General features: G+C 53.2%; 9 protein-coding genes across 9 annotated transcripts; 5 read left to right on the forward strand and 4 right to left on the reverse strand.

The window, feature by feature from the left end:
- Positions 1-6: 6 nt before the first annotated feature.
- On the forward strand, positions 7-3260 carry BP01DRAFT_375293 (thiosulfate sulfurtransferase; the record flags this gene model as incomplete). Its single annotated transcript, XM_025576886.1, has 4 exons — positions 7-986; positions 1042-1090; positions 1866-2058; positions 2116-3260. The coding sequence occupies 4 exons, from the start codon at positions 7-9 to the stop codon at positions 3258-3260; spliced, it is 2367 nt and encodes a 788-aa protein (XP_025429621.1).
- A 779-nt stretch (positions 3261-4039) lies between these two features.
- BP01DRAFT_344292 (RPEL repeat-containing protein) lies at positions 4040-5139 on the forward strand. The gene is made up of 3 exons (XM_025573558.1): positions 4040-4495; positions 4575-4675; positions 4756-5139. The coding sequence occupies exons 1-3, from the start codon at positions 4353-4355 to the stop codon at positions 4932-4934; spliced, it is 423 nt and encodes a 140-aa protein (XP_025429622.1). The 5' UTR covers positions 4040-4352; the 3' UTR covers positions 4935-5139.
- Positions 5140-5243: 104 nt separating this feature from the next.
- BP01DRAFT_424715 (translin family protein) lies at positions 5244-6384 on the reverse strand (the record flags this gene model as incomplete). Its single annotated transcript, XM_025579716.1, has 3 exons — positions 6136-6384; positions 6036-6053; positions 5244-5973 (listed from the first exon to the last, which is right to left on the reverse strand). The coding sequence occupies exons 1-3, from the start codon at positions 6348-6350 to the stop codon at positions 5244-5246; spliced, it is 963 nt and encodes a 320-aa protein (XP_025429623.1). The 5' UTR covers positions 6351-6384.
- A 403-nt stretch (positions 6385-6787) lies between these two features.
- Positions 6788-9519, reverse strand: BP01DRAFT_300622 (beta-mannosidase; the record flags this gene model as incomplete). Its single annotated transcript, XM_025571996.1, has 5 exons — positions 6788-7567; positions 7615-7850; positions 7900-8330; positions 8382-9332; positions 9386-9519. 5 exons carry the CDS (start codon positions 9517-9519, stop codon positions 6788-6790), a joined length of 2532 nt encoding a protein of 843 aa, XP_025429624.1.
- Positions 9520-12516: 2997 nt separating this feature from the next.
- On the forward strand, positions 12517-14948 carry BP01DRAFT_384302 (putative C6 transcription factor; the record flags this gene model as incomplete). The annotated part of the gene is made up of 3 exons (XM_025577493.1): positions 12517-12740; positions 12799-13903; positions 13950-14948. The coding sequence occupies 3 exons, from the start codon at positions 12517-12519 to the stop codon at positions 14946-14948; spliced, it is 2328 nt and encodes a 775-aa protein (XP_025429625.1).
- Positions 14949-15468: 520 nt separating this feature from the next.
- On the forward strand, positions 15469-17527 carry BP01DRAFT_358372 (glycosylphosphatidylinositol-alpha 1,4 mannosyltransferase I). Its single transcript, XM_025575414.1, has 3 exons — positions 15469-16843; positions 16989-17096; positions 17278-17527. Exons 1-3 carry the CDS (start codon positions 15689-15691, stop codon positions 17425-17427), a joined length of 1413 nt encoding a protein of 470 aa, XP_025429626.1. The 5' UTR covers positions 15469-15688; the 3' UTR covers positions 17428-17527.
- Positions 17528-17638: 111 nt separating this feature from the next.
- BP01DRAFT_375299 (uncharacterized protein) lies at positions 17639-19433 on the reverse strand (the record flags this gene model as incomplete). Its single annotated transcript, XM_025576887.1, has 2 exons — positions 17639-18915; positions 18965-19433. 2 exons carry the CDS (start codon positions 19431-19433, stop codon positions 17639-17641), a joined length of 1746 nt encoding a protein of 581 aa, XP_025429627.1.
- Positions 19434-20982: 1549 nt separating this feature from the next.
- On the reverse strand, positions 20983-23748 carry BP01DRAFT_96112 (DNA damage response protein RcaA). The gene is made up of 5 exons (XM_025580265.1): positions 23351-23748; positions 23234-23296; positions 23085-23164; positions 22882-23030; positions 20983-22821 (listed from the first exon to the last, which is right to left on the reverse strand). The coding sequence occupies exons 1-5, from the start codon at positions 23385-23387 to the stop codon at positions 21063-21065; spliced, it is 2088 nt and encodes a 695-aa protein (XP_025429628.1). The 5' UTR covers positions 23388-23748; the 3' UTR covers positions 20983-21062.
- On the forward strand, positions 23258-25694 carry BP01DRAFT_96056 (Y-family DNA polymerase). Its single transcript, XM_025580264.1, has 2 exons — positions 23258-23756; positions 23834-25694. The coding sequence occupies exons 1-2, from the start codon at positions 23628-23630 to the stop codon at positions 25508-25510; spliced, it is 1806 nt and encodes a 601-aa protein (XP_025429629.1). The 5' UTR covers positions 23258-23627; the 3' UTR covers positions 25511-25694.
- Positions 25695-25805: the final 111 nt, after the last annotated feature.

Consider the following 25805-nt stretch of genomic DNA (forward strand, 5'->3'; position numbering starts at 1 on the left):
CTCAATATGGCTTTCGTGACTTTCCGTAATTCTCTCCCTTCACCGGCTCGTCTCGTCCGCTCTACCATGTCGATTTCACAACAAGCGCATCAGCAATTTCAGAGTCGCCCGTACTCCTTTGCTTCATATCTGGTAACACCCAAGGAGTTGGATACTGCCCTCAAGAAGAACCCAGCTACAAAGATCTCGACCGCTCCTCGCGTAGTCCCTCTATGCGCCGCCTGGTTCATGCCAAATGACCCCGAGGGTCGCAAAGGAATTGACATCTTTCGCAACCACCGCATTCCGGGAGCTCGTTTCTTCGACCTCGATGCCGTCAAAGATCATGAGTCTCCTTACCCGCACATGCTGCCCACCGCTGAAACCTTCGCCGAAGCTATGAGCGAGCTGGGGATCCGGCGGGACGACGAGGTGGTGGTTTACGATTCCGCGGAGGTTGGCATTTTCAGCGCACCCCGCGTCGGCTGGACGCTTCGAGTCTTCGGCCACCCTCGGGTCCATGTTCTAAACAATTACAAGGTGTGGGTTGCTGAGGGTTTCCCCACGGAGACCGGAGAGCCTCAGCAGCCTGAGAAGACCAACTACCCCGTCCCTACGTACGACTCGAAGCTTGTGATTCCCTATCGGGAGCTGAAGGAGATCGCCAAGGAGCACAGAAAGGAGGGTGCCAAAGAAGTGGAGATCCTTGATGCACGGTCCTATGGCCGCTGGGCGGGCACCGACCCCGAACCGCGCCCGGGCTTGTCTTCGGGGCACATTCCGGGCTCCAAGAGCCTCCCGTTCCAGGAGCTGCTGGACCCCGATACTAAGACGTTCCTGCCCGGGCCCGAGCTGCGCAAAATCTTTGAGAGCAAGGACATCGATACGAGCAAGTCGATTATCAGCTCTTGTGGCACTGGTGTAACGGCGACTATCATCGAAACGGCATTGGCTGAGGCGGAATTTGGCGAGCCGAACCTTCGGAGGGTTTACGACGGGAGCTGGACGTGAGTTTCCTTCTCTGTTCTTCATGACTGGCTCTTTTGCTGACTCGTACAATAGTGAATGGGCACAGCGTGTCAAGCCCGAGGAGGGCCTAATTAAGAAGACGGTCTAGACGATGCAACCAACGGCATTACCGCCTGGCATTTAATATTCAGTATTCGATATGTGGCTCTCCTGTATGAATTATGTTTCCCCTTATTTCCGTTGTTTCAGCTTGTCCAAGCGAAGTCAGCGCGTACCATGCAATCACTTCAATTCGGGATATAGACTATTTACAAGGATGCATTGGCCTCCCCTAGAAGGTCTTGTGTAATGATGACCATGGAGGATTGTTCCTGGGGGCTTAGATGCCAGTGGCTCTGCCGTAACTCTACTGTGACTCTACTGTGCATGGTTTAACCCAGCCAGCTCACAGTGGGCTTAAATAGTAAGACTGAGGTCGGTGTTGCATCAACAACAAGCTGAAGAGTCACGGGCGCGAAGCGGAGTTATACTGCGCTTAGTCAGGATCCCGACGAATCCCGCGGCTTGGAGTTGATCCGCAGCTGAAGGTCCTCTTCTCTGCCTCCCTCTTACCCCCCTCTCATTGCCTCATTATTCCCTTCCACAATTGTTTATTCCGATCGCAAAATGCTGCAGATGACCGTTCTTTGTGAATTAGGATTGCATTGTAAGTGAACGGCCAGTATCAACGTGCCTGGAGTTCGAGGCCTTTCCCCCCGACACACCCACTACTCGCTCTGGCTGCGAGCCAGGGCCCCCACATTCCCATATTCCGCCGCCTCCATCAATCCTAATCAAACCTCCCTCGCTGGATCCAGCATCACGCTAACCACGTCTGCGGCTCGGTCGCAGTCGTCAAAGCTAGCTATTTGGTATAGGGCCGCTGTGCCGTGCGAGTATTTTCAGCTTTAAGCCACGCGACCTGTCTGGTTGATCGCCCGAGGGCAATTATGACGACCGGACGCAAGGTCTTCCACTGCGCCGTGGATGAGACGGCGTTAACCACCAACATCAGCGAAATCAAAAAATGGACGACCAACGGGGCCATCACCCTGATTGTGCCTCTGTACAGTAAGTCGAGATGGAGTTGTTTGTAGCTTGGTTACTGATCGGGGATCCCTTCTGCAGCCCTTGAACGCCTCCATGCACTGAAGAGAGCCGGGTCGCAGGTCGCCATCAATGCCCGTGAGGCTGTCCGCTTCCTCGACCGGGTCACATCCGGCAAGGACAACATATCCTCCGAACGTGTCGTTTTACAGGGTCCCATGGAGCAATACGAGAAGTGGGCGGAGGCAGAGAAGTTCTTTCTGCCCGAGTTCGAGGAGGATCCGGAGGCGATCGACGGACTTGCCTCCGACAGCCCGGCGGCGCACCCCGATGGAAAAAGCAAAGGACAGAAGAAGAACGGCGCTTCACCAGACGACCTATCTCAAATGCTACTCAGCAAGCTGAACTTCAAGAAGGAACTCGACGCGGTCTCGAATACGTCCAACGGCACCCACAGTGCACCCTCCCGCCCGTCTTCCCGCAGCTCTAGAACCAGCCCCGAATGTGCGAACTCGCAGGTCATAAGCAATGGAGGACCATCGAAGGATAATAAGGCGAAGCGCATCGACGGTCACCGTCGTTCTGCGTCTGGATCGACCATCCCTACGGTTCCGCCAGTGCTTCGACCGCTACTCAGTGCGCTGTTGTGGCGACTGCACCACGGGCCTGATGCCTCGAACGCGACCAAGACCTGTATCTTAATCACGAACGATCGACAGACCCAGATTTGGGCCCAAAAGTTCGGTATTGGGGTCAAGAACATTCATCAGCTGCGGACATCGATTCAGTACGAAGAGCGAGAATATAAAAACCGATGCAAGTACGTTGAAAAGACCCAGGCGACCAGCGAGCCTAAGTCTCTTCTCTCGTACGAGGACGAGAGCGACGAAGATGAGCTTGTCTTTGTTCCTCGCGGCCGGGGCAAGGGCGCATCGCGGGGAGGGGGCTCTCGTGGGGCCAACAGTCGCAAGGCGCCTGCCGCCAAGAGTGTTGCGCCGCCTGTGGAGGCTACCATGGAGATTCCCACCCAGCCTATCGACCCCAACTCGTTCAGCCGCTCTCTTGGTCCTTCTAAGCAAGCTCCTACCGTCGACCTTAGCACTCAGTCGGGTGCGGCACGGGGCATGGCGGGTGCGTCTCGGAACCATGCCAACAACCGCCGAGGACCCTCAAGGGGTCCGACTCGTGGTAACAGCCGAGGCCGTGGAAAGCTCTGGGTTCCTTGATCCGCTATACGGGTTCGTTGATCATTCGATGGACGAATCACGTTTTCCAATATCGACTAGACCGACGCGGTTGTTACATGAAGCATCAAAATGAGTCCTACTGCCTGACCCGGGCTGCCCTGAATCCGACCTGTCTTGATCTCGACTGTGACTTCATGGATGGGGTGGATGGTTCCTGGACTATGGCATGGAATCCAAACTGGTAGTCGAGATTGACGAGTCTCGATCTCGATCTGACAACGATGACCGTTCAGATGAGAAGTGGCTTTCGAAGAATCGGGCTACCTACTGGCTCGATTTATCCTAAGTGGCCCGATCGTCTCGAGACTTCGTTGTGGCTCATAGCTGTCTGGGTCCATCGCTTTTTTGCTTTAGTGAGGAGGCGTTCGCTTTCATTTTCCCTCTGTGGACTTTGCTAGTAGGAAGCCCAGAGTCAATAAGGATTATGTCTGGAGGAAGCTAGTTCTCAACACTTTCTACTCCAATTACGAAACAGATATAGCAGTTATTATTCGCTTTACGATCAATTTGTTGGACATCTTCTGGGTTGGGGAGGGGAAATGGGGTGGAAAGGAAAGCCAGGAAAAGATCCGAAAATCTCCCTTATGGTAACTGCAAACAACATATCAATTGATCTGTGGCTATTGAGATGAACTCCATTTCAGGTTCTCGATTGGGGATAGTGCAAGGTTGACTGACGTAGGCTGAGTAGGATGAGTAAGTAGTTGGTCCCTCTCGTATGAGTTAACCTCACTCCACATATGACATCGTCACGACGGGGAGGAATTGGCCACCAGTTGGTGAGTGGCCATCGGGTCCCGTGGATTGGCCTCCCACTCGCCCATCACTTGACCCCTCCTTCACTCTCGCCCTGACAACAACAGCTCAGCTGGATTGGTAGGTATAAACTGTGTACTCCGTACAGAGTAGGGTGACTATTTATACCTCTTTGACTTTCCCTCCCGGGTACCACAATTCCTCCACACATCACCACTTACTTCCTGTCTCAACAACAACAACAACAACACAAAGTTGGAACTATACATCCATACATCCATACAACCATACCATAACACACTTCACGTCACCGCCATGGACTCCAACGTCATCGACCAAACTCCCCTCTCCGCATCCCCCACTGAGCGTCGTGATTCGCTCGAGAAACTTCTCCAACACCGCCCTGACATTCAAGATCTGAAAGAACGACACATCCTCCTCGACACCAACGTCGCCCCGTACGTTAACACAAAACAAAATTCCTAAATAGTATACAAAGCCACCCCACCCCCGCTAACGTCTCGAGGTATACTATAGATCCCTCCAAGCCACCAGAGAGGAACTCGCCCGCCAGCGCAAGGCCGACGATCTCAAGAAGCATCTCGAGCACCGGCCCGAACGCGAGGAACTTGTTGAACGTGAGTTTGCATTGTGCAGTATGCTCAAGGAGGCGAAGCTGAACGGCTCTGCTAATGCGCTCTTTTGAAACAAACCACAGGTAATATCCTTCCCTCCTCAAATGCTGCACCCGCTCTGCAAGCCAACGCCCGTGAGCTCGAGAAACACATGCTCGCCGACCATCTGGATCAGAAGATCCAGACGCGGCCGGCTCCGGATGAGCTGATCTCTCAGGGTATTCTCACGGAGGATGAGGACCCGCGGTTTCCCACTGTTTAATAGGCCCGAATGTTTAGGTGGGGGTTCGCTTTGCTGGTGGAATATACTCTCAATAACTGGAATTAAATGCTTGCCGGCGCGGTGCTTCTTTGTGGACTTTTCGGGAAGAAGGGGGTTAATTGTACCTATTACAGGCGATTCTGATTGTGATAACTTTAGTTATGATTACGAGTAATTCCATTTTTCTTTCTTGCAATCCTTTACTTCAGGTTTTCGCCCGATGGATCGAAGCATCACTCGTGATCCTACACTGAACTGGCTCATCTTGCTGTATGAACCACGTAGCAGGCCATTCAAGTTGTTTTCAATCTAATAAACCTCACCCTCCGGCCCACCCGCCGAACTGAGATCAGGCCTCCACCCTTCCGGCCGCTCACTCCCCCTGACCAGAATCCCATACGCCGCACGCTCCACCTTCTCCACGGACCCCTGCATCACCTCCGTCTTACGACCGAGATCCCGAAACATCGACCCCGCGTGCCTCCGCGGGATACTCAGCAGCTCGATCGCCGCGCGCATGGCGCGTAAATCCACGACGAGGGCATTCTGCTCGGGTCGGAGAAACACCCTCTTCTTTTGCACAGCCTTCGACGCACTTCCCTTATCCCCATCCCCATCCCCATTCCCGGCATCTTGCCCATCATCCCCAGAGGCAGAAGAAGAAGCAGCAGCAGCAGCAGCAGCAGCAGCAGTAGTGGTAGTAGTAGCACTCAACCCCGTCACAGCAAACCGCATCATCTCCCCGGTCAAATCAAACACCCCCATCAGATAATCCTCCTCCGTCAACAGGATCCCGTCAGGCAGATGGGCGCGGATCTCGGCCATCGTGATGAGGGTCTGGGTGGTGAGGTAGTGCCGGAAGGAGAGCGCTTCGATGAACTCCTGGATCGCGCCGCTGAGTTGTCGCTGGTAGCGGTGTTGGTTTATGGTCTGGAGGTCCGGGAGGGTGGATTCGAAGAGGGAGGTAATTTGCGTGAAGCGGGGGTTTATTTCGGTGGCGATTGAGGGCGGAAGGGGGGTGCCGGGGGTGTTGCGCACGCTTTTTGTTGTATGGGTTAGATGGGTTGGGTGGGGTGGTTTGCGGTGAGGGTTGGGGGTTACCGTTGGAGGGAGAAGATTCTGTTTTGAAGGTGCGGTGGTTAGGAGTGTATGCTGGTTTCAATTGAGCAGGGGGGTTTGAGGCTGCGTGGGATTGGCTTACATTTTCTTGCTGAGAGCGGTGATGTCTCTGCTTGTCTTGATAAGGCGCTCGCGCCGGTCGTGGTGTTCGTCTAGTTCGTTGCGGAAGGTTTTGAACATGCTTTGGATCGAGGGTGGGGTGGTTGCGCTTGTAGCTTCGGTGTCCATGTTGAAAGGTGAGTCGGGGGTTCTCGTGGGCAGTTGTTGGCCTTCCCAGGTGCGTTTGGTGCCGGCCATGGAAATTGGAGGGCGTGTGGTAAGGTGGGAGTTTTGGTGGAGTTGATACGAAGGTGATGATGCAAAACGCGCGCGGTGAAGATGTCATTTCTGCCCGCAGCGGAGTGGGGCGTTACTGGTTCGGGGTGATGGAGCTTATCTGATAAGATCGGCTGTCTGGACCAGGTGGTTTGAGCAATGCTCGGTACATGAAGGATACATGGATTGGCATTCCTTAGACGTTCAGTAGTCTCTATCTGGATAGTTCGTCGAGGATACAGGTAAAGGGAGTCTCAGAGCCTCCCCAATGGTACTAAATATTGTGGTATGCAGCGTGGATGGATGCGACTTAAGACAGACCATAAGGGAAAATTCTTCAACGCGCGAGACAAGCACTACTTATAATTGACTACAACTTTAGGATAGTACTCGCTTCTCGACGTCAAAAAGCATTTGCATTAGTGATCAAGATACTGGTACTTCAGCGAATCACCTTCCTTCAACCCCCGGACAGTAACAGTCTGATCATCGCCTGGGATGATGTCCATGGCGCTGTCGCTAATCTTCACCCCGTCCCGTTCTTCAAAAACCAGACATTTCACTGGCTTCTGTGCGCTGATCTTCAGGGTCTGCTGCTCAGGATTCTCGGAAATCTTCTCCACCACAAGCCCCCGGTCCGAGAAGTCGAGGTACTTGAAAGGCTGAGGCCAGTCCACATCTCTGGCAACAACTTGACCGTCAATCAACAAGCGAGCAGCGAGAACGTGCGGCTCAGAGTACACTGCATGATCAATCAGACCATCCACGATGAGATTGGTCGTACCATTTGGCTGAATATCGATGTTCCCGTGAACCACGCTTTCTCGAACCTCCTGACCAGTCTTGATGGACAGGAACTTAAGTTCAACGGTTCCCCTCATCTCTTTTTGAGAAGAGCTGACGACCCAGAGCTCAAATTTACTCGTCTTCGGAGGCTGTGCATGCGTAACGCTCCAGTCGTGATGCTCACGTCGCACGCCTACTGCCAACGGAGCCAGTACTCGGGCCACCGCGTAGAATGCCGGCTTAGGTCGCAGGAAGTAGTCCACAATAGCCCATGAAATGGTCGGCCAGCAATCATTGAGCTGCCAGAGTAAAGCACCACCGCAGTGTCGCTCATCGCCCCATTGTCGACGCCACCCTCGGTACCCGAACATCATGGTCTCTGCTTGCACGACTTGAGTGAGATAGGTGTATGTCTGTCTCATTAGTGCGGGTCAGTCGAAAGGTGTCCGCGCAGACTTACCTCCAGATCCGTAGCTGTCTTCAAATTCTCCACGAGATATGTAGCGATACGTCGCTCATGTCCATCGGCTTTGTTGTGGAAGTCGAGGACGTGCGATTGCGGATATTTATCTTTCTCGTGCTCGACAAAGTGATTGATGGTAGATAGGTGGGGAAAAGCTTCCATGCCGAACTCACTGTTAAACCGTCCGCCAAGGGTATCGAAAATCTGATATTTCTCTTGCGTTCCATGCCAGACTGTTTCCACGTCAGCGTTTGATGTCGTCTTAGATTTCAAAGATATTACCGTTCCACTGATGCATGTCTCCGACTGTCGGATCAGATGTCTTCTTTCCATCTCCCCAAGGGCTTCCTGGATGATAGAATGTCTGCGGAGAAAGTTTGTCTACCACATCTGGGAGTAGCTTTTCGTATATGTAACGGGCCGGAAAGTCCGTCTTCAGCCAATTTTCAGGGTTCTTGTCCTCAAAGTCATAGGTGAGGCCAGCCGATTCTTGCACTTGGTAGTCTTCGTTGTTTCCCGCATAAAGGACAATAGCTGGATGATGTCGCAGACGGCGCACGTTATAGACGGCTTCTTCTTCAATTGACTCAAGCAGCTCTGGCCAGGTCGGGTAGTTGCCACAGCCGAACATAAAATCCTGCCATACAAGCACGCCAAGCTCATCGCATGCTTCGTAGAAGTTGTCGTCTTCGTAGCAACCGCCACCCCAAACCCTGTAGATGTAAGTTGACATGCACCGCACTCACATGGACTGACCTCAGTACCTTATCATGATTTGACGCCCAGCAACCATCAGTTCGATCCAACTTCGATACCGTTCGCGGGTAATGCTGGGCAGAAAATTGTCTGCAGGAATCCAACACGAGCCGCCGCAAAAGATGTCGACTCCGTTGATCCGAAAGAAAAACGATTTGCCATGCTTGTCCGGTCGCTGAACAACCTCTGCAGTTCTTATGCCGATCCTTTTCGAAACATGATGCAGTTCAATCTGGTCCTTCTCTATTAAGACAGAAACCTCGTACAGGTTCGGGTCACCGTACCCATTTGGCCACCACAAGCTTGGTTGGTCGATGTCAAATGTCGCTTTGGAAATTCTATTGTCCGGTGTGGTAATTTGACGAGCAATCTCCTTGCCATCTTTACTCAAGATGAAGATGGCTGTTGAAATGGGGTTGTCAATAGCATCGATTTCGGCATAGGCTTTGACCCGCGCATGCTGATGGTTCGCAGCTAGATCCGTGTCCGTCCAGAGGTCCGCTACTCTAGCAGAATATACCTCTAGCCGTACGTCTCGCCAAATGCCGGCAGTGCTCAGTACTGGACCCCAGTCCCAGCCCCAGTGATACTGAGCCTTGCGGACGGCAAGCCGGGCCGGGTCACCGTTGAAGGAAGCCCAGTTGTGCTTGGGGTCTTGCTTCCGGAGCTCCTTAGCGCGCAGCATGGCACAGTCAAAGTCGATATGAAGGACATGTTCACCTTCTGCCTCCAGGGCTTCTGTGACATCGATGCGATGGGCTAGAAACATGTTGCTGCTCTCAAGAATGATCTTATCGTCGAGTCGCACCGTGGCAAAAGTATCCAAGCCGTCGAATGCCAGAACGACCCTGGAACCAGCAGGGACGGTCGGCTTTTCAAATACGTTCCTGTACGACCATGATTTTTCATTGACCCATCTGGCCTCGAGCTCATTAAAGCCGATATAAGGGTCCTTCAATCTTGATTCTTGGTTAAAGAAGCACTGGTGGCCAACGGGCTGATAGAGGCATACCTTCCGTTGTGCTGTAGGTCCTGATGAATGACAGACGGCACACTAGAAACAGGCATCCAAGCATCAGGAGATTGATCCTCGCCATCTTTGAAGGACCATCCGGTGGTCAGACAATGCTGGATGAAACTCGCCATCGCGCTCTAAAGAGGGGTGATGACAAGCCAATGGCAATAATGGAGTGTAAGCTCAGCGAGTGGGAACCGGCCAATGACCACAATGAATGTCTTTTGGCTATCAAGGGGAGATCAACAGTCTTTGTATGTTGAGGTTGCTATCTTCAGGTCTGGCATGCGATGAGGAAGTATAGAGCAAGGGGGGAGCTCCACGGCGACATCTCCGCATTCCACGTGCTGTCATTGCCTAATCGGGCCATTGACATGCGGCTTGTCCTCCGTTTCCAAAACAGTTCTCCTCCTCCAGTCAGTCCCAGATCATATACTTTGCACACAAGTTCAACTCGCTGTCTCCCCTTCACCGGCAGTCTTTGAGTTCAACACGGCTCATAATTGGGTTGTCTAGTTGAGCCAAGTGATCAGATGAGAAACATCCTGAGCTTCCGAGTCAGTGCAAAGACACGACGAGAAACTAGTTCCATCATGGGAGAGACATTTGGACGGACTATACTTTGTATTCAAAACCTCGTTCCTCCCACTGAAACCAATCCTCGCCATTTTCCCCCTTGCTTTACTGCTTTGGATGCGGATCGCCCTCCACGCAGCTATGGTTGGTCTCCCGTCCCAAAATCCTTCCTTGTGCTTGGAGATTCTTGTTCCTGACAGCCCTGAAGATCACTAGTTAGACTGAACGTGAACCGTCTCCCACCGTCTCCCACCGTCTCCCACCCTCAACCTCCGTTTTAACATGCTTGCAGCCTCTATCCACAGTCAAATAAGCGATGCTTTCGCCCAAGATCCCATTGGTTGGTAGCTCAGGCACTAGTCCGACCTCCGTCGCCTAGCGAAACGAGCATTGCCCACAATTAATTGCAGGACCATGGGGAGTCGAGAGCCGGTCCAAGTGCCTCGGTTCTCACTTCCCTTCCGCCCTTCCCGCCTCCCGTTGCTTCCACAGTAATGCCGGGGTACCTTACAGAAATGGAGACAGGTTCCCTCCTTGGAGCGCTAACCATTCGATGGGGCATGTGATGAGTGAGCAATTTCGCATCCTTGGCGTTCGTCGCAATTAGCCTGATCACTTTGACCTAACCAATATGGGTCATCTGCGTCGAGTCTATTTTGCGATTGGCTGTTGACCTCAAGTACGCTCAGAAACAGACGGTGTCAAATCACACAAAACTCTCTGTCCCGAGACAGTCTTAAAGTGGTGTGAAGCCGCTTGGATCATTGTCTCCTGTCATATTTGCTTGGAACAAACAGATGAGCCAGCCAATGCTTCAATCCTGGAACAAAGTCTATCACAACTTTTGCCACAGATAGAGTCCAAGCTACAAGATGGGGTCAGAGGCCTACGGACCAGATGACTCGTGGGATTGGACATGAACAATGGACTTTAAGCGGCTTGCTCCATAAGACTCCGATCCAGTCATGGGGTTTAATTAAAATAGGGTGACAAGGCCGGTCATCCTATGCGGGGTCATGGCTGCAATTGGCGGAGACGGATTTCCCTACGAATCAGACCCTACGAAGGTGCTGGAATGAGAAATTTATCGAAACCTGCTTATAGTGCCTGAGCTATCGCGAGAGGACACGCCCGTCAGGGTCAGAATGCCCCAGGAGCAGTAAGCCTCAAGCAGTACGGATGAACGGAGGCTATTCAGTTGGGTATTCACTGATCGCTTCCGATGGGAATCGCAGTCAGACAAAGTTGGCCTTTCTGCCTATTTGTGGTCATCGTTGCTCGGACATTGAGTGGCGCCACCCCTGCTCGTTTAATATAGAAATGCGCTCCGGTTTTCATCAGCCTGCAGAACTGTAATGGGGTTGGCTGACCGCTAGGCGAATCGTGATTACTTGTCCGGCTCGGGGCTCGGGGCTGAGTACCGTGGAATGAGTGCCAGCCCTGACGTGGGTAGATGCGGATGTCCCAGAAACGTGGGCGAATTTGTGCGTCGAGGAATTATCGTGTTGATGTTTGCGCGCACCAGTGTGTCCTCAGGTGACCTGGATGACAATCCTAGCAGCACACCACTTTCCAAGTCGGACTTCTTTCGGACCTTAAAGGACTTTCACAGAAGGCATTTCGGTCCTCAACCATCGTTTTCCGATAGATGGAAGGGGTTTTTTTTAAACTTCAAGCAGTATGCATCGTAGAGAGGGGCAAGCGCTAATAGGACGGACAGATCCCAGGCATCGTGAAGAACAGACCCTTGGGGTGAGTGTTGGCGAGCCTCTAGTGGCATCTGGATACATATTGCCAGTGTTCGTATGTAACCCTGGCAGCCGAGCCTTTGATATAGGGTCAAGCATAGCCGGAAGACGAAGGGTCCGGGGTCAATGACTGGAGGAACCAGTAAGAGACGACGATGCAAGGGAAGCCGATTCTTCCCCAGACATGCAGGAAGCCTGACAGAAACGGTCACTTTCTGCATGATGGATTTTAATCAAAGTGGTAAAATGCGGGGGCGAACGACCAAAGTCGGCCAGTGAAGAAAACCCCGAGGACGATCTTTTTCAGGGACTCCGACTCTTCTCTCTCTCTCTTTTACCAGTTGGGCACGATTCTTGGGAGGTGTGGGAAATGTCGCTTGATGCTGCTGCTCGGAGGGGGCTGATGATCGCTGTCTCCGACTTGCTAAAATACGCCTACTGCTCTTGAAGATATATTGCACCACGTTTTTCTTTTCCTTTACTACTGATCGATTTTATTCCCCGCCGACCCTTTTCAATTCCAGAACAGTGGCGACTCTGCAGTGAACCAACCAGACTACAAGTTCCATGCATTATCTCACTGGGGCTTCCCCCTCGATCTGATTCCAGCCTGACCATCAATTTGTTGCTAGCAGCAAACAGGTTCTCCCTGCCATCTGTTGCATTGCACTTGCTTGTTCTTCTGCGACCGGTGGTCAATGGCTGTTCCTAGCTGATGCCCTATTCGGACTATCAATCTATTTAATCTATCTATCAATCTATCACATCTACTACCCACTTTTGAATCCATCTTCATCACTAGCAATGTTTCACACCTTCGAAGGCTTCGAGAATCCCGGACTGTCCAATCCGACCCGGGGACGCAACCAGCGTCAACCGTCCGTTGGCCGCCGAGTTACGACTCTTCGGGCTTGCACCTCTTGCCGGCATCGCAAGATCAAATGTGACGGAGAAAAACCATGTGAAGCATGCAGATGGTACAAGAAGGCCGATCAGTGCCAGTATTCAGACCCTCGGCCCTCTCGCAGGTGTGTTTGACTCTCCTGTCTAGAAGAGCACGGGTAATAACAGTGTTTACGCACGCAGACACGTGGAGAAACTGTCAACTACATTGGACGAGTTCCGTGGGGTGCTGGAGAAGTTGTTTCCCGGATTTCCAGCTGAAACCCTGGTGAATTTACCACGCGAGACGCTGTTAGATTTGGTGGGCAAGGGCCCGTCGCATGTGCAGACGCATCCGCCCCATCCAGCCTCGCCGGCCACTTCTGCATCAGCCGAGGCCCACACATCCCCGGCGTCTAGTGAAGATGGCAACCTCGAGTCCCTTCAGACAATCCCTGATCATACAAGCCCTCTGCGCCCTTCGAAAAGCTCAGCTTTTCCGAGTGGTATCTCGGACGATGTCAATGCATTGTCCCTCTCGGCTCAGCAGCCATCCTCATACCTAGGTGTGTCTTCAATACATGCGGTGCTCAAGGTCATCGTATGGTTGGACCCTGGATCTCTCACCCACCTTTCACGCACTCCTGCACCTGGTGGTCGTAGAGGGTCCATTGACCTGTCTTCTTCTCCAGGGAGCCAGAACTGGCAGATCCATGGGATGCAGCCGCCCCTCGCGACCCCAGAATCCCGGCGGGCCTCAGAATCCCAATTGCTTGACGCATACTTCACCTATGTTCAGCCATTTGTGCCAATGTTAGATGAGCAGACCTTCCGCGAGACCTACCATAGCGGGAGGCGGACTGACGAACAATGGTTGGCCCTCCTAAACATTGTTCTTGCTTTGGGCAGCATAGCGGCCAGTCCGGCACACGACACGTCGCATCAGACTTACTTTTTGAAGTGTAAAGAGTACGTTAATTTGGAGTGTCTGGGATCTTCACACTTGGAAACCATCCAGGCGCTTGGACTTATGGGTGGCTATTATCTCCATTATACTAGCCAGCCCAACCTAGCCTATGCGATTATGGGAGCCGCCTTGCGGATGGCGGCAGCGTTGGGCCTGCACAAAGAGCTCTCCGATAATCAGAATGGTGGAAATAGAGAGAGACAGTCGTCCACAGATCAAAAGCGCCGCGTGTGGTGGTCGTTGTTCTGTCTGGATACATGGGGAGGTATGACTCTTGGGCGACCAAGCATGGGCCGCCTGGGCCCGACTATCACTGTCAAGCTGCCGCATTATCGCGAAAAGGTATGGGTTCTGCTTTGACAACAATGAGGAGTACTGACCAGCTCAGGGAAATGTACTCGATATTTTACCACTATTGGAGAATGTGCGATTCTGCAAAATCGCAACCCAGATCCAAGAGGGTCTAGCGGCGTCCCCACTAACCAAGTACCATGAAATGACCCAGCTGGATAGCCAATTGCTTGAATGGTATGACAATCTGCCTTATATTCTCAAAGACCACGAGCCGTGTTCGGAAACCATTGCCTTCACGAGGACGGTGATGAAATGGAGGTACTTGAATCAGCGCATGCTTCTATACCGGCCTACTCTCCTCAGTTATGCAATGCGGCGGGTTCCGTACATTGTCCTCCGGTCTGAAGAACGGATGGCGATTGAGCGATGCAGAGAGATCGCCGAGACGACGATCCATGACATCGCTACCAGGGCTCAGGAACACCAGATGTCGGGCTGGAATGCGGTCTGGCTGATTTTTCAAGCGGCAATGGTTCCGCTCCTAGGACTCTTTCTAAGTGACAGCACTGTTGATGATCCTCGAGCGACCGTCGAGGCATGCCAGGCGCAGGTGGAGACGACGATGCTCGTTCTCGCGCGTCTGCAATCATGGAGTCCCACAGCCAAGTCCACATTGGACGCTGTTCGACGGTTGTACGAAGCCAGCAAACGAAACTCGGCGTTGATGAGTGCTTCGAGCAGCATTGATAACGGCAGCTGTTCGAATATGTGTGAGGAGGGTGTATCAGGAGCCGCAGGGAGTCTGTTGTCGCAGGGTGAGTTCGGTCGGGGAGTCATGGTGAGCCTCGATAATGGTTTCTTGGATCCGTTCGAAGCGCCATTCATCGACGACTCGGCCGGGCAATACTTATGGGATTTTCTGAGCTGGAGCGACAGCAACTTGCTGCAGGGATTTACAGATATAGATACTGGCAACCCTGGGATTCTTGGCCCCGAAGGAAGACATGTGAAGTACGGTGGAGACCCCATTATGCTGGGAGGACAGCTGAATGACTCGACGTTCTTTGTGAGTCCTGCAGGACCATTCTACTAGTTTGCCTCTGCCAGGGTTGGTAGGGGCATATTTCTCTCGTTGTGATGTTACATACCCCTTGAGCGGTGATGCATGTGGTCTAGTCTGATTTGTTTAGTACATCATTCGTTGAGCGTGGTCGGTTAAATATGCTGTATGGATAATGAATATATGATTCGAGACTTTGGCCAATGGACCCCTTGGATAGAGATGATTGGGTGGATGAAGTGATGGCCTGACTCGAGTCGGGATTTCGGCCCTACACACCTGATAATTCAGGAACCTCGGGGTCTGAGCGGGTTGAGAGTCAGAGCAACACCAAGCCACGGGAGGATGGAGTGAAGAGAATGCTTGTATGAGTTTACTGCTATCTGTGCTGTAGAGAAGAGAATATGACGAATAGGCTGAAAGCCAACTAGTTGGCGGGAGTCGGGCCGAGAGCCGTTGCGTAGTCAGCAAAACAAACCGACCAACACAAACCAACCAGGCAAACGCGGTTGTGTGTGTTTGATGGATCTTCCCTCTAGAGAGACTCCGAGGGTGTCATATTGGGCACGGGAATTGAATTTACAATTCATGCAGTAGTGAATACCATCAAGGTTGCCTTGTCCTGTACCGTGCGGAGTAAACCTCAATCCAGTGTGCATGCAGGGTCGAAGCAGCCACACTCAGCTGCCTCGTCTTTCCCCCTGATCGGGCTTGGCCAAGAACAAGAGGAGGAACAGGATACCCTCCCCGCCCATCAACATCAAACATCCACAATGTCTAAAGCAATAACCTCCTCCTCCACCTCCACCTCATCCTTCTTCACCCCCCACAAAATCTACCCCCTCGCCCTCCTCCTCCGTCTTGTCTTGTTGCTGTATGGAACCTACCAAGATTCCCATTCCCCGCTCAAATACACCGACATCGATTACCTGGTGTTCACCGATGCCGCGCGCTTCGTGGCGGAGGGATCCTCCCCCTACGAGCGCGCCACCTACCGCTACACCCCTTTACTCTCGTGGGCCCTTCTTCCCACCACTTATGGGGCTGTCTGGTTCTCCTTTGGCAAGGTTCTCTTTGCCCTCTCCGATATAGTGGCGGGATGGCTCCTCGCCCGCATGCTGCGGGGCTACTATGGTATGAATGAGTCCCGGGCGCTGCGCTACGCCAGCGTCTGGTTGTTGAACCCCATGGTGGCGAATATTAGTACCCGAGGCAGTTCGGAGGGGGTGTTGGGGCTGATCAGTTGTCTGTTGGTGTATCTGGTCTTGGGAGTAGATGCTGCCGATGCTGCTGCTGCTTCTTCTCCGCAGGCGAAGCGGGGTGGTCAGGGGAAAGGACAGACGCAGAGACTGACGCAGGTGGTGGCGGCGGGGATCGTGCTGGGGGTGGGCGTGCATGTCAAGATTTATCCGTTTGTGTATGGGGTGTCGGTCTTGGTGTTTTTGGATCGTCAGCACGCCCACGCCCACAAGACCCAGGCGGGGGAGGCGAAGAATCAGCAACAGCAACAGCAGCAGCAGCAGCACAAGCAGCAGTTCATCTATCAGCTCCTCACCCCCGCGCGCCTCCTCTTCACCCTGGCCGCGCTGCTGACGTTCGCCACCCTCAATGCCCTCATGTATCACCAGTATGGGTGGGAGTTCCTGCACCATACCTTTTTGCATCATCTGACCCGCGTCGACCATCGGCATAACTTCTCGGTCTATGCGTCCTTGCTCTATGACTCTGCTGCTGCTTCCGCCTCCTCGTTTCCAGGAAATGCACAAGCAGCAGGGATCATCCCCAGCATCGAGCGCTGGGCCTTCCTGCCACAACTCGGCCTTGCTCTCGTCGCCATCCCCTTGACCTTGGCGAGAAAATCATTGCCTGGCGCGATGCTGGCGCAGACATTTGCGTTTGTCGCGTGGAATAAGGTGTGCACGAGCCAGGTATGTCTTCCCCTTTCCCCCTCTCTGTGTCTGGCGCTCGTTTGCCGAATGTACGGAGTAGTCTCGGTTCGAGTCTCCTGATTTGACACCCTCTGCCTTGATGGTCTGGTATGCTAACCCAGTACCAACCATATGGTGGAATTAGTACTTCCTCTGGTACCTCATTTTCCTCCCGCTCTATCTGCCTGATTCGTCGTTTCGCCAAAATCCCCGGCTTGGGGTTGGGGCGTTGGTGGCGTGGGTTGTTGCGCAGGTTTGTATGCCCTTTTCCTTTCTTCCCGTTCTTCTGCGCTTTCTTTTCTTGATTGTTCTTTTTTTTTTAATTTTGTTTCGTTATGAACTTGTGCTTGTTGTAGGGATGACTCCCGCATTTGCGTGCTGCTTGCTACAGGCACCAGTGAAAGTAGTCAGTGATGTACTAATCAGATGTATAGGCCCTCTGGCTGCAACAAGCATACAACCTCGAATTCCTGGCACTGTCGACTTTCGTGCCGGGGCTGTTTGTGGCATCTGTCGGGTTTTTCGCGGTCAATGTGTGGATTCTCGGGGTGATAATTCAGGATATTGGGAGCTTGGATTGGTAAGGAAATGGGGCCGAGGGACTGAGGGAGGTCGCGCCCTCGGTCATGAAGCTCCTTTGGGCGGATGAAACAGGTCCAGTGTATGTATGAAATATAGAATAACTTGAACTCCCACGTCAGATGAACTGTAACATTATACTATCGAAACGCATGGCTCAGGCAATTGCTACAAACTGTTTCAGTGGGTTTACTGATTCAAATCCACGAAAATTCTTTACGACTTGGATACATCAGCTATCACCTTGTACGTCGACGCATGGATACTCAACGGGCGAGTGCGCGGATACACAGCCCCCACGATCTGCCGGTTGTGTCCGTACTGCGGATAGATCCCATCCGACAGCTCCACGTAGTGTGCCTCGGGCCGCGCCTCGTGCAGCGTCTCCAGGATCCGCTCGCTCCACAGACCCGTACACTCCCCGTCCACCAGCTGGAAGTACGGGTTGAGCGGCGGACAGGCCGAATCCAGGTCGATGAAGCGGATGCGCATGTAGTCGAGCCGGCTGTGGATCTGCAGGCTGTGCACCGCGCCCAGCACGAGTTTCTCGAACGACCGGATGAAGTTGAGATTCGTGATCCCCGAAAAATCGTCCAGGAACGCCAGCCCCGGGTGCACGTTCTTCTTTTCGCGGCAGCACGTCTTGACAACCAGGTCCAGCGATTTGAGTCTGGACTTGCCGGCCCACGTGGTCATGAAGCTGCGCGTCGCCTGGAAGAGGCTGGCGCACACCTTGCCGGTGAACGCAAGAGACTCGAGCCGCGGCGCCGCTTCGCCCAGCAGCCGACACAGATGCGGCGGGCTGATCCCGTCGGGCGTCCACCCAGTCTGCGAAGTGTCTTTGTTGTAGAACCCCTCCAAGCTGATGTTGACGTGCACCAGAGACGGCGAGAGCCGCGAGAGCACCTCCGCGATGGTCTCGTACCCTTCGATCTTGGGCTTGGCGTAGGCACAGTGCCACTCGCGTACACTGGGCAATGCCTGCGACATGTTGGCCCAATGTTGGTAGTCACGCATGATGTTCCACGCGCCCCGCATGACGAACGTCTGGATGTCCGGCAGCATTGGCAGCCGTCGGAGCCCCGAGTGCCCACACGGATCGTCCCGGAAATGGCGTACCATCGGCGGCCGCTTGCAATGTCCCCCTTCCAGCGTCAAGATACGCGCCTGCGGGAAACAGGCCTGCACGTGGGCGAACATCTCTTCCAACGTGGCATTGTGGCTGGCGTAGTGGTAACGGTAGTCGCTGCCGTGATTGGTATCCGAATCGTCCCAAGCCATCGCGTTTTGCAAGGCAGCCGGGTCGGCGAATCCAACATCTTCGTTGTTGTTGAAGCGCCGCGTCGGGAGTTGCTGCGTGAATTGCTTGGTCGCGCGTTTACCCCACACCGGAATCCATATTTCAACATGGCGAACAAACGGGGCGAGATGGGGGTGCGCACGAAACCAGCGTGCGCTTATCGCTAACTCCTCTGCGGTGCCCTTGATTTTGACTGTAATCCGGTCAGAACTAAATCAGAACAGACAATAAGTAGAACTGACTATGTCGGTAGATGCGATCCTGCACCAGTTCTCTCCACACTCGGGTTATCAGCGACAGGTTCGACAGCGCTTTTCGACGTGGATGGCGCAAAGACCGATTCCAACTACGCGCAGACTTGCCCCAAGTGTATGATGTGAAGGCGGATGCTCGTTCGCCGAACAAGTAATCCAGAATCGCCTCGTGGATCTCGATGGGCAGGTCTTCGAACCGAACAGCGGAATGGCTGGGCTGGGCTGGCGTCTCCACGCTTATCGGGGGTTTGCTATCGGTATCCTCCATCTCGGTATCCACCGGGCTCTGGTGACAAACGACGAGCCCCACCGCCGCGGAGGGTACGGGCCCCTCGGGAAATTGGATCTCCGCGCTGGTGCAGCGATTTGGTTTGGCATACGGAAGAGTGGTCGAGGCCGACGCTTTGGCCAGTGAATTAACGGAGACGGGGCGAGGGGGAGGCAGAGTCGAGATCATGATGGGCGGCGCGATGGTAGGAGATTAGATGAAAAACAGAAACAAGATAATTAGGTGGAAAAAAAAAGAATCATGAAACACCCGGAGAACGCCAAACAGGGGAGGGAAAGTCAGCAGTCGTGAAGTCGTTAGGTCGATCGAACAGATAGTAGTGACGAGCCGAGAATAGCGTTTCGATAGTTGCGTGTTTTGAAGAAGGAAAAAGAAGGAAAGATGAGGATGGATTGAGTTTGGATTTTTCCTTTTCTTTCCTGCTGGTTCACCAACTAATTGAGAGATCAGGTGGGAGTTTGCGGGATTCGTCCGACCCAGGCAGAACCAGTCGTCGTTTTGTGTGCGACAAGGAAAACGAAGATAGTTAAAAATAGCGGGAGCAGTTGATGGCTTTTTCTGATCGAGGGGAACGAAGGCTCTTAGATTGGGGTCAAGATTGATCGGCCAACGTGGTCCATGGCGGTGCCAATGCAGCAAGCAAGCAGCGTTGTTCAATCGATAACCGGCAGTTAGGCCGTCAGGCAGCTGGTGGGAGTAGTTGAGTAATTATTGGAGTGGGATTGGTGAAGAGAGAGAAAGAAGAGGGCAGTATCGATGGATTATTGAGAAAGAAGAAGTTAAGGAGGAGAGAAAAAGTGACCGATAGTGAAAAGAAGAAAGAAAAGGAGGAGAGGGGGAAAGGAGAAAAGGATTTTAAAAAAAAGCAAGAATTGGAAAACAGACACAGAGACAGAGAGACACACAGAGAGAAAGAGAGAGAGAGAGAGAGAGAGACAGAAGAAGGAGATGATGGAAGAAGTTGAAACCACCCGAAACTGGCTGGGCTCTTGTTTCTTCACTTTCTCCTCTTACTCCTCCTCCTCTTCTGCTTCTACTTCAATCAAGTCAAGTCACACCATACCGTCGAATTTCCTGTTCCTTGAGCTGAGAGCCTTAGTTTACAATATTATCGAACTATTGTCTGGGTCCATCTCCACCACAAAGTATTACCAAATTACTAACAGTGCTACTCATCACAGAAGTGTTTACTCTTACATCATTCCACCTTCGAACGGCCTCCAGTCGCGGCCTATCTGTTTCAGGTACATCGATCAGTCCGTCCGCAGTGGATGAAACATAATGATGCTATATCGAGATTGCACTACATCATCATTCGCCTTTGAACAGATAAGAATTGCAATAAAGACCACCAAATCACAGGTGGTGCCAGCACAAGCCCCCTGCCCCCTCCTACCCACCGATCGCAATTCTTTCACACTAAAGAGCGGGTCGTGATGCAGCCATTGGCGGTGGGATTGATCACCCGGGAACTGAGATACACACATGATCAATTGCTTCACTTGTGCCCAACCTGGATATGTTGTTCTTGCCCTGTTGTTGTGCCCAGGATTGATAAGAAGGACCCAAAGGCCCAGCAATTGATTTTCCCCGCAGGTGGATCTGCTTTGCACTTTGGCCACCTCCCCCCCCCACATCTGGCCGCATCTTTAATTTCCGCTTCTACAATTACGGTCCTCTCAGGCTCTCACTAGTATAGATAAGAAACTTCAAACTTTCACCACGGGTGCTAACCCCTGCACACAACCCTGAGACCTGCTAAGGGGAGAAAAGAAAGAAATTAAACATCTACCAGCATTATCTTCGACGACGAAATCGGAATCGAAGTTCATCATCACTGTCGGAGTCTTCACGCTCTTCTCGCAATCGTTTCTGAGTACGAGGCGCAGCCGCCTCCGAGTCTGTGCGCGCTAAGGACTGGGAGCGAGACGCCACCGTACCGCTCTGAGTGATCGCTGGCTCTGAGGGACTGTCCGCCACGACGGCCTCGGTCGATCGATGGCTGTCGCCCACCCAGTAATGGTCGCCCACTCCAAAATCTTTGCGGGTGACTTCTTCTAAGGGAACGATGACGGTCTGAATGCGGTAGCGCGGCTGACTAGGATCTCCCTTTCGGCGGAACTTTTTGAAATTTTTACGCCCGTTCCACCGATCGTCCCACCGAGTTTCCTCTGTGTCGACATTCCGCGGCTTAATATCCATCTCCTCCACGATCGCGAGTCCTTTCAACTTCTCGATATCGACCTCTTGCAAGGAGTTCTGCAAAGATGCCTCTTCAGCAACGCGGCGTTGGCGCTCAGCATCCTCTTCAGCTTCGCGATGCTGTCGGGCGGCCTCCAGCACGTCTAGTTTCTGGCGCTTGGGTTTGCGAGGGGATTCCTCCTTCGGTTGGGTTGCTTCTTTGTCCACAGACTGTCGAACTGTTTCAGCACGCCGACGTTTCATGGCCGCAGAGCCTGGCAGAAGACTAGAGACAACGTCTTCTTCCTCGTTCAAGCTTTGCGCCTGCGACTCCTGTGCCGAAGCAGGTTCGATCTCCATCGGGGGCGGTGACATTGCTGAGTTCCCCGGTGGCGCATGCATTGGGATAGAGTTGATGTCAAAGCCATCGTCAAAGGTCTTCATCTTACTAACGAAGCCCCGCACCCGAGGCTTGGATTTACGGGCAAGCGGCTGACTTGCTTCCTCCAGAGGCTGTGAGTCGGCAATAGCCACAGTTTCGCTGGAAGGGGTACCTTGCGGAGGCTGAGGAGTAGGCTCTGCATTCGCGTGGTCACTGGAGTCGGCTTCCTCCAGTAAGGGCTGACAAAGCGGAGCCGCATCATTGCCCAGAATTGCGTCGAGGAATTCACTCTGCTCAATCACACGCTGCCCGGTCAGTAGTGCAATTTGCTTACTGAGCTCAAGAGACCACTCCTCGTGACGACCCTTGGCACGATATCGGACATGCACCACACCGCCGGGGCTGTCTCGCTGACTTCCAAGCCCTTTGATCCCTGCCGCGTCCCTCATGAACTCCGCGAACTCTTCAGCTGTAGTTACTCCATCCTCGATCTGATATAGTAAGACCTTCCCCTGGCCATTGGTCAGGGCATCTGCCAAATTCTCCATCTGTGTGGCATCGCCAAAAACAAATATGAATCCTTCAAAAATGCTCAAGCGGGCCGGATTGGGCGCAAACGCCTCCTTGGGCCGCTGGGTCGTCTCCTTCCCGGGAGGGGGAAGATGCTCGGCTGGGTCCGGCCATGCTGAGTCGAAGTCGGCCTCGAGAGGGCATAACGACCCGGGGCTGTCCAGGTCACTAGGCGTCGCAGCGTACACCAGCGCGTCAACGTAGGTATCCTGAACGATATGCTTGGCGTTTACCAATGCTTGCAAGCCCTTTGCCGTATTCCGTTTACTCTGGACCACGTGCGTCGTCTGATCAACAACGTAGGGAATGATTGTCTTGATATCGAGGTCTTCCAGTCGAGAGCGGACACGTGCGAGAGGGTCTCTGGCCCTGAGCTCTTTGCTCGAGAAGGAGAAACTCAAAACTATAGGATGCCATTTTATACTAAGCCCAAGAATGCTTGTAAGCGAAAGGAAGTGACATTACTAGAGTATGTGTGCTTACCATAGCATATGTTCATACCGTCCCAGCTGAAGCTCGTGATCTTCGCCTTTCAACTTCAGACTGCCATCAATCCTTTCGCCGTCAACCTTGGTGCCTAACTTTGATCCCAGATCGGTGACTGTGATTTCCGACTTGGCGTGAATATGCGACTGCATCCAGTAAGGTCAGCGGAGTGGTAGTGTCAGCATAATCGCATTACGTACCCCGTCGCCCGGCTTGACAGGTGAGACATCGATCAGAAGATGCTTTCGTGAGATTGTCTTGTTCGCGATGGCATGTCGTACTATGATGAGTTGGAGGCATAGTCAGCATCAGACTTTCAGGACCTTTTCCCCGTGAACTCGGTCCTTACCTCCGTCTTCTCTGGCTCGACCGAAAAGATACTTATTGCCCGGGCGCAGCCACACGCGCTTCCCTTGCAGTCAATCAGTTAGCTTTCATTTGAGCCAAGCATTGCAGCGATACAAACCCTCGAGGAAGTCACCCTCGGACTCGAGGATCCACATGAGGTTTAACGGATGAAACCAACTCGCTGGGCGCCAAACGAAAGCTATGGGGTGAAAGAATGACAGCGGCGGTACTGCACGTGAAGCCTCCGCGGGGAAACCCGAGACACTCACACACCCAAACGCGTGGTCACGTGGCCAGGCGTCGGATTTAACAGCTTTGCCCCCTTTGGGTAATAATTGCTTCGCGGGTGCCGGCGGGAAAACGTCATCATCACCGTGTCATCCACACGAAGGACAATGATGGAGCCTTCGGGCGAGGAGCGCCCCGACAATAAGGACACGGAGGATGAATCTGAAACCCTCAAATATCAACTCCTCGGACCCTCCTTGACCAAGGCTGGCCAAGATGCAGTGGATCAGCGAAAGGTAAGCATCACCCACTAGTTGTCTAACTACTCACCTTCTGCAATTCTTCCCGTGCTAAGACGTCCGCCACGGTCCAGGTGTCCGAAGTCATCTATAACGCCTCCAAGGGCTCTAAATTTTTCAACCACGAGCAGAACCGCGACCGGGTTCTAACAGAGAAGATCGCGCGGCTTCTGCGCGAAAAGGCCCACCTCGAGACGCTTGATCTCTCGTCCAATCTGCGGCGCGCCGACCAGCTGATCGCGGAGCTGGAGCTTACGCGGGACCTGACGCAGTATGTCGTGCACGTCGACTGCGACGCCTTCTTCGCAGCCGTCGAGGAGCTCGACCACCCGGAGCTGAAGACCGTGCCCATGGCCGTCGGCAAGGGTGTCCTGACGACATGCAACTACGAGGCGCGCAAGTTCGGCGTCCGGAGCGGGATGGCCTCTTTCGTGGCTAAGAAGCTTTGCCCGCAGCTGATCTGCGTGCCCATGAACTATGACAAGTACAGCGCCAAGGCGAAGGAGATCCGGGCGGTCTTCGCGCGGTACGACCCGCTCTTTGAAAGCGCGAGCATCGACGAGGCATACCTGAACCTGACGGCCTACTGTGTAGAGAATGGGGTGGGTGCCGAGGAGACAGTCGAGCGGATGCGCGCCGAAGTCCTGGCAGAGACCAAGATCTCGGTTTCGGCGGGGATTGCGGCGAATGCCAAGCTGGCGAAGATCGCCTCGAATCGCAACAAGCCAAACGGTCAGTTCTGTGTGCCGAGTGAGAGAGGAGCTATTATGGAGTTCATGAAGGAGTTGCCGGTGCGAAAGGTGAATGGGGTCGGGCGGGTGTTTGAGCGCGAGCTAGAGGCCATCGGCATCAAGACGTGCGGCGATATCTTTCCTCAAAGGGCATACCTAACACGTTTGTTCGGGGAGAAAGCAGCCTACTTTCTACTGCAGTGTTATTTGGGGCTGGGAAGGACGAAAATTCAACCGGTCGAGAACTATGAGAGGAAGAGTGTGGGCACGGAGAGTACATTCCATGATATGGGAGGCAAAGAGGAGCTCCGGGCGAAGCTATGGTCAACGGCTGAGGAGCTGGAAAAGGACCTCGCTCGCACGGAGTTCAAAGGTCGTACACTGGTGTTGAAGGTCAAGCTGGCTACGTACGAAGTGCTCTCGCGACAATGCCAACCCCCGCGGGCTGTGTCTACAGCTAAAGATCTCTACGCATTCTCTCTTCCAATGCTAGAAAAACTTGAGAAGGAGATTCCCAACATGAAGCTTCGATTGCTTGGTCTGCGCTGTACCAACCTCGTGAGCACCAAGAAAGTCGGGATGGAGTTCTTCGGTTTCACACCTCGGCCGAAATCAACTTTGTGCCCGTCCGCCGACAATACACTGGAGCAGGAGATTGGTGCGGAGGAAGCTTTTGAGAGAGCTGCTCTCCAGGAGCTGCAGGATGATATGAATGAGATCGAAAAGCTCAGCCAGGAGGTTCTTGAGAACACTGATGTCGAAGGCAAGCCAAGCTCTGAGGAAACAGCGCCCGCGTACTGGGATTGTCCCATCTGCTCAAGACCCCAAGTTGCGGACGATAAGGTCTTCAATGATCATGTCGACTATTGTCTTTCCAAGCAGACCATCAGAGAGGCGGTTCAAGGTGCTACTGAGCACGTCCGCGAGGAAACACCGTCGGCTACGTCCAGGACGCGCAAGCGCAGAACGCCTGCACAGGAATCCCCGGATCCGCGACAAAAGAGGCTTTTCTTTTCGTGACATGCTGCATCGCATTATGCTGCGTGCCGTGTCGATCTTGCCTTTCTGAGTATTGTCTCATGGGATGTGTCTTGTTCGGATTCATCCCTTGTTCCTCGGCGGGTCCTTGGAAAATATACCCTGCTAAGCGATAGCATCTTGACTCAACTCGTCATTCTGGAACAATACGATAGACAGCCATATATACCCTTTTTGCTTTACTATTTATCAACTTTGGCTAGAACGAATCAACATTTTCGTACATCACTTTCGTGAAGATTGATACGGGGAGCAGCATTCGTGAGCCGAATCCATC

This window comes from Aspergillus saccharolyticus (assembly GCF_003184585.1).
Source record: "Aspergillus saccharolyticus JOP 1030-1 unplaced genomic scaffold BP01scaffold_25, whole genome shotgun sequence".
NCBI lineage: Eukaryota > Fungi > Ascomycota > Eurotiomycetes > Eurotiales > Aspergillaceae > Aspergillus > Aspergillus saccharolyticus.

Coding starts and splice junctions, on each gene's coding strand:
- BP01DRAFT_344292 (XM_025573558.1), top strand. CDS start 4,353: ATGGACTCCAACGTCATCGACCAAACTCCCCTCTCCGCATCCCCCACT. Junction 4,496..4,574: donor CTCGACACCAACGTCGCCCC/GTACGTTAACAC, acceptor GGTATACTATAG/ATCCCTCCAAGCCACCAGAG. Junction 4,676..4,755: donor ACGCGAGGAACTTGTTGAAC/GTGAGTTTGCAT, acceptor AACAAACCACAG/GTAATATCCTTCCCTCCTCA.
- BP01DRAFT_358372 (XM_025575414.1), top strand. CDS start 15,689: ATGTCTAAAGCAATAACCTCCTCCTCCACCTCCACCTCATCCTTCTTC. Junction 16,844..16,988: donor ATAAGGTGTGCACGAGCCAG/GTATGTCTTCCC, acceptor TGGTGGAATTAG/TACTTCCTCTGGTACCTCAT. Junction 17,097..17,277: donor TGGCGTGGGTTGTTGCGCAG/GTTTGTATGCCC, acceptor TCAGATGTATAG/GCCCTCTGGCTGCAACAAGC.
- BP01DRAFT_96112 (XM_025580265.1), bottom strand. CDS start 23,387: ATGTGGATCCTCGAGTCCGAGGGTGACTTCCTCGAGG. Junction 23,297..23,350: donor CGAGGGTGACTTCCTCGAGG/GTTTGTATCGCT, acceptor ATTGACTGCAAG/GGAAGCGCGTGTGGCTGCGC. Junction 22,822..22,881: donor CGGTATGAACATATGCTATG/GTAAGCACACAT, acceptor TCTTGGGCTTAG/TATAAAATGGCATCCTATAG.
- BP01DRAFT_96056 (XM_025580264.1), top strand. CDS start 23,628: ATGATGGAGCCTTCGGGCGAGGAGCGCCCCGACAATAAGGACACGGAG. Junction 23,757..23,833: donor ATGCAGTGGATCAGCGAAAG/GTAAGCATCACC, acceptor GCCACGGTCCAG/GTGTCCGAAGTCATCTATAA.